Here is a 6,104-nt window from a genome sequence, read left to right on the forward strand (position 1 = left end):
CCAGCGTGACTGCAGACGGGTGGTGGCAGCGGTGACGCTGGGTGGCCACCACCCCACCCCTGCTGCCCCTCTCCTCCCGTGGAGCCCAGGTACGTGGTGGCTCTGCAGCCATCCGGGCTCCCCGAGCTGCCTGCAAGCACATCGCCCTCTGCTTGCACCCCAAAGAGTTTTCTGGATCCGAGTCACCAGCTGTCAGCTCGGGGGCAAAGGGCAGGAAGGTGGTGGAGGCCAGGGCAGCAAGAGGAGGCATCAGCCAGCCAGAGCCTGCCGTGGCAGCCCCTGCACAGGGATGCTGGTGGCCACTGTGGTCTGCAGCATGCTGAGGCTGCCCACCAGTCACAGCTCCATCATCGGAGGGCATTTGGTGCTGGGAGGAGGGTACTTTGTGTCTGCTCTTTACAAGCACCAAGTAAGGATGGAAAATAAAGTGAGTCCTGATTGTGACAAACAGGGACAAGAAAAACATTGTGCCCTTCAGGAGGTACAGCTTGAAAAATTATGCTTGTGGGGGAGGGAGGAGGAGGGAAGCGACATCTGTGCTCGCTTATTCATTCATGTTTCTACTAGCCTTTATTATATTTAGACTACACTAGATGATACTAGAAGTATTTTGCATCTAATGACAGTCTGGGGAGCAGGAGTGCTCTACAGCAGCCTTGACAGCCCCTCCTGGGCCAGGCTTCCTTGCACGTATTTGACACTTTCATCCAACAGACGTGTGACCTCAGATAATTTTTGCTGGGTTGTTTTGCTTTATATTTTCTTTTGCTCCTGGGCTGTAATCAGACAGGAGCAGAGGGAAATCAAACATCATTAAGCAGTGTGGGACCTCTGCCCTTTTTGAGCTGACACAGGAAAGTCTGTCATTTCTCTGACAGCTAAATGGCAGAAAACAAAACACAATGTTCCTTATATTTCTGAACAGTCACTGGAATGAAAAGCAATCAATTCTGAGATGAAAGAATTAATCTTAGAGTTGGTGATTGAAAAATGGTGGTGTCTGTGTTTGATATTTGAAGAAATACTAAGCTGGGATACTGTTACAGCCTCTTTGGGTGCCTTTATCCCTTATAGAGAGGCAGAAAAACCAGAGCCAGCTTACTGCTTCCTAGAAAGTCTATCAAGGACACCAGGCATACAGTGTAGTTTCTGTAAATGGCTTTAATATGATCTTATTGTCTAGAATAGTGATGTTTAATGATCACTTTGTATTAACTTGCTTTTCAAAGAGAAAATTCTTCGAATAAAGGGAGAGGAAGGAAACAAAGCCAACAGTCTCAGTAGCTCATGGCCATGACAGCTTTGGCTGCTAGGGATTGCCAAGTGGGTCTCTCCTGACCTGTGAAAACATTTTTCTTTTGCTATATCCTGATGAATTTTGCAGGTTTTTACCCACACAGACCTCTCTCTGCTGTTTACAATGGGAACTAATTTGGCTGAGGATTGCTCAGAAGCCTTCAATGCACAGCTCCCAGTCTTTCCAGTATGAGGGCGAGCTCTGAAACCCTCTCCATGTTTGACAGTCATTTGCAGGACCCATCCCCAAATTAAGTATCACTGCACAAGACAGAGCTGTACCTTTTACAGTTTATCACTGGTGGAAGCAGGAGGCACAGACAATTGAAAGCAGCAAAGCTTATCACTGCTGATAAACATGTGGTGGCTGGAGCAGGCAGGCCAGGTGAAGATACAGTGGTCTGTGTTGTGATGGCACCAAGGAGGAGTGTGGAGTGGGGCAGATGTGGCTCCATCCATCCAACACTCTCCCTTATCAAAGCAGTTATCTGTGCCTAGCTGAAGATATAGAAGAAGTCACCAATGTTTGTGCAAGTGAAAGGCTGACTAACAATAGCTTGACCACAGTCCCACCACCCCCCACTTTGCACAATAGTAGATAGTGAACTATCAATGTTAGCTGCATTTCTGACCTAGGGATTGATGGGGTTTGCTCTCCTCACCCTCTCCAGAAGAGGTGCCTGTTGGTAAGACTTGCAGCCTTGGCTATGCCAAGTGTTTTCCCTGGGACATTACGACTGTGATTGCAATCATGTTTTACAGCTCTGTAGCTATTCTGCAGCTTAGTGCATTTATCACCAGCAGTCTGAAAGAATCTCTGTATGATGCATGTGAGATAAACCTTGCTATTCCTGTGCCCAGCTGCTTGTTTTGCATGCAACCAGACCTACAGCAGACAGGCTGTTCATGCATCTGGTGTTGGACCTACAGTCACACCATAACTGAGATAACTATTAAGAGATAAATTCACCCGCCCCTAGCCCCTCTAATCTCTGAGGACCAGCTAGAATGCAAGAAGATTCATCTCTTACCAAATTTATCCACCACTGCACGCAACAATCACATCCTGTCTTACTGTTGCAGTGAGTTTTTCACTCAGGGGCTGTATCTGATGCTTGCTCAGTGTTGTGGCTGTAACTGGGCTCCGTGCCCACCACGTGCTTCCCAGGGGCTGTGCACTCAGGGGTACGTGCTGCCAACGCTGCGTGTCCTGATGCTGGAGCTGTGCAGAACAGCCCAGCTGCCAGACCTCAGTTTCACAGGCAACGCCAGCCAGAGGGATGTGCCTTGGCCTTCCTTAGGAGCCGCTTTGGAACAGTTGCCCCAGGGAGAGTGGATTGCTGGGCTGTTGAGGGTTTTGTCCTCCCCTTTCTAATACATGTTAGTTCTCTGCTAACATGTCAGAGATGAGAGTTTTCCACTTCCTCATAATTCATTCCTGGAAAAGGAAGGGTGGGAACGGAAATCCTCCATTAGGTCTCTCTCCACTGATTTACATTTCCACAGCACACACGGTAATGGGCAAGCCAGACGCCTCCTGGTTGTAAGCACCACGTACAAATCTCCCCTCTTCAGTCAGAGCAAACCTATGCTGCCAGCTGCCACTGCCGACTGCTGCATCAGCAAGGACTAAACCTGGCCAGAGGAGCTCCTGATCAGGAAATCAGATTCTCTAGGGTCTGGAAGAGTCAGTATGTTGGAACAGATTCATCTGCTGGCTGCCGTGACAGTCCTGGGAGTCTTTGAGCAAGGTAGGGACCATTGGATGCACATGCCCAAATACTTGCTGGATCAGGCTACCATAACTCCACTTCTTTCCTTTCACTTCCATATTTCATTTCTGCTGCTGCACTGACAGTTCCCTGCTTTCCAGACACTGATATCTTGTCTGGGTTTTGAAACATATTCAAGACAACAAATGCCTGGGAAGCCCTTCCTCTGGTCAGCCCTACCGACTCAGTTCAGGAATTTCTTGGTAGATCTTCTCCTCTGCAAACATATAGAATTTCTTTCTTTGAGAAATGGGTTCACAGCAGTTCCTGGGGTCTGTGCAGATGTTAGCACACAAAGAGCACTGCACTGCAGAGAGGTGTGAGTGGGCTGTGGGGGGTCATGTGGAACAGCAGGTTCCACACTGCCTGACAGATTCAGTGTCTGAGCGGATCACCTGTGGCATCACCTCCCTCCCCACTCAGCTATCAGGATTTAGAGGGAAAAAAACTTAAAGACTGAAAAAAACCTTAAAATTGGCATCAACAAAGTGCATTTGAACTGTGTAATAATTTCTATAGATAGTAGATAACCTGTTAATCATGCAAGAGAGAAAGCAGATATCTGCTAGTGCTGTGCGACTGCATACTCCTCGCTTCACTGGTGCACTGGATCACCCCTTTTCCTTGTCTGAAATGTATCTAGGATTTTTATCCAGCTTTTTCTGCTCTATAGGGGTGCAGGGTTACAAGGAGACCTCAGAACTTTTGCCCTTACCTCTGGCAGTTTGTCTGCTGGCCCCACTGTGCCCAGCCAGAGGACTGACCACTGCTACCTTTCTCTCTTTTGCTGCAGCCTACTTCTTCCTCCAGGTCATCTATGCTAGGAGGGTGTTTGGCATTTCTCCTCCAAAGATCTCAGGACCACCTGAATTTGAGAGGATCTTTCGAGCACAGTAAGAAACTCCTCTTACAAGATGCTTTCCAGATCTCACCTCTAACAGCACTGCCCCTCCCTTGCTTTGCTGTTTATTTCTTAGGACTGCAATTTGGCAGTTAGCAGTTCTTAAGGTTAAATTAATGGGCTTAAGAGTCAGTATTCAGACTGTGTTGGCTCCTAAGTCCTAAACACATCAGCCATTGCTGATAGAAACCTGTTGTGGTTTAAGCTGTAGGTGCCTGAGTCTTAAGCTAGTTTTAGCCAAGTGGTATCAAAGCCTTCCAGAGCCCGGTTTGCTGGGAAGGAGAAGCTCCCAGAGAGATCTCAGCTGAGGCTGGGATGGGGATAGCCACAATCCAGCATCTCTGCTGTGACTTCTGTGCTAGGGCTGCAGAGGGAAGCTGCCACTTTTGCTGTAGCTAAGCATTGCAAAAAAAGCAACCTGGCAGCAGGAGCAGGATCCCCTCAGCCACCCTCTTCTCTGCTCCTTTGCCAAACTAGACCCAGCCTCATCCAGCATCTCTTGGTCCCGTTACTTCATCTTTGAGAGGACGAGGCGTGGTGTAAAAACAATCCAAAAAGTTTAGTGCTCACTCTCATTCCTACAGCGAAGCCCAAGCTCCTCTGGCCTTATCTGCTTAAAATGCATTTAATCATTAACATGCCTGCAGCCCTCTGGGACTGACCTTCCTTGCAGCTTTGGGGCTTTTCCAGCAGCACTTGGGAAGGGTCAGTGGGGGTGGTTGACAGAGCCTTTCTCTGCACAGTCTGACCTGGGCATTTTCTACTTAATTTCTTGCACCCTGGAGACCTAGTTCCTTCCACTGTTTGATTCCTGTGAATAAAGGTGGGATGGGAACTGTGGAGAAAGGTGCAAGCCTGGAGGCTTTTTGTGGTGATATCAACTTTAAAAAGCAACAGCCTCCAGCCCCTGGAAGCTGTTAGGGGCAGCAAAAAGGAAGATCTTCCTCCTTTCCCTTGTTTATGACCTTCCTCTTTCCTGCAAGGGTGAACTCCTCTGAGTATTTTCCCATTTTCCTGGCACTTCTCTGGCAGGCTGGACTCTTCTTCCATCAAGGTGAGTAAAGCCCATTAGCTGTTTTGTTACTGGATCTGTTCCCCTGAGTGCTGGCTCAGTCCTCATGTCCTGCTCACCTTCCGAGCAATAAATTAGGCAGTAATTCTGTCTCTGATGGGAGGGTAGAGCCAGAGGACACAAAGCCTCCATTCCTTCACTTTGGGCTACTTGCTTGGCTCAAAGCAGCTCTGCCAAGCCTTTGGAGATGGTCGCTGTGATCTCTCTCAACCGCAGGTCTGGCTGCAGCCTTGGGTCTGCTCTACCTCTGCGGCCGCTACTGCTACTTTATGGGATACAGGGCATCCTCCTCCGAAAGGTAAACACCCCTGCCCACCCCCGGGGCTGCCATCTGGGAGCACAACGTCCTTCAGGGGAGCTCAGGACCCCCTCTGGCTCCTTCGGGGTCCCTGCATGACTCAGCCTTGCTGAGCTCTCCCCGGGGCATAGTGTGGGCGTGGGCACAGGGCTGGGGGCAGAGACACAGACACGGGGCAGGGCTGCAGCTGCCCCGAGCCCTGGCCAGTGCTCCCTCGAGGTGGGAGCTGGGCACGGGACCACACGCAGGGGACAGGGGACAGCCCGAGCTGCCTTTCCACACCCCTTCCCCAGGGAGGAAGGGACTGTTTCTGGGTGAGAGTGTCACTGCTCTGTCACAGCAGGCTTCTCTCTCTCCCCTTAGGCTTGCCCCGATATACTTCACCAGTGGAGTTCTCTGGATTCTCCTTGCAGCCTCAGCCCTGGGCATCTTGCATTTCTCCCTCTCTCACTACGTGGGGCTGAACATCCTCCGGCTTCTCACAGCGTGACCTGCTCCTCTGTCCCTCACCCGTGTCCTCGCCTGGAGTCCTGCTCCCTCCTGCCCACAGTTACAGTTTGTTACAGACAGTTACAGACTGGCTGTCCCTAATGGAGTCCCCAGCGACAAATCCACTCTCAGCTGAATTTTAAACACCTCCTTCCCTGCTGCCCAGCACCAGCATGAACAGCTGAGCTCTTCAGGAGGTAGTTCACCCCCACAGCATTCTGTGTGCCAAGTGCTCCGGAACTGGCAGCTCCGTCCTGCCTGATGCAGAAACAGCAT

General features: G+C 50.1%; 1 protein-coding gene across 1 annotated transcript; it reads left to right on the plus strand.

The window, feature by feature from the left end:
* The first annotated feature begins 2,989 nt into the window (after window positions 1-2,989).
* LOC103770676 (leukotriene C4 synthase-like) lies at window positions 2,990-5,829 on the plus strand. Its single transcript, XM_008937950.1, has 5 exons — window positions 2,990-3,047; window positions 3,862-3,961; window positions 4,953-5,023; window positions 5,258-5,339; window positions 5,703-5,829. Exons 1-5 carry the CDS (start codon window positions 2,990-2,992, stop codon window positions 5,827-5,829), a joined length of 438 nt encoding a protein of 145 aa, XP_008936198.1.
* Window positions 5,830-6,104: the final 275 nt, after the last annotated feature.

The sequence above is a fragment of the Merops nubicus genome, unplaced genomic scaffold, assembly GCF_000691845.1.
Source record: "Merops nubicus isolate BGI_N331 unplaced genomic scaffold, ASM69184v1 scaffold22073, whole genome shotgun sequence".
Classification (NCBI taxonomy): Eukaryota; Metazoa; Chordata; class Aves; order Coraciiformes; family Meropidae; genus Merops; species Merops nubicus.

Coding starts and splice junctions, on each gene's coding strand:
- LOC103770676 (XM_008937950.1), top strand. CDS start 2,990: ATGTTGGAACAGATTCATCTGCTGGCTGCCGTGACAGTCCTGGGAGTC. Junction 3,962..4,952: donor GAGAGGATCTTTCGAGCACA/GTAAGAAACTCC, acceptor CTTTCCTGCAAG/GGTGAACTCCTCTGAGTATT. Junction 5,340..5,702: donor AGGGCATCCTCCTCCGAAAG/GTAAACACCCCT, acceptor CTCTCCCCTTAG/GCTTGCCCCGATATACTTCA.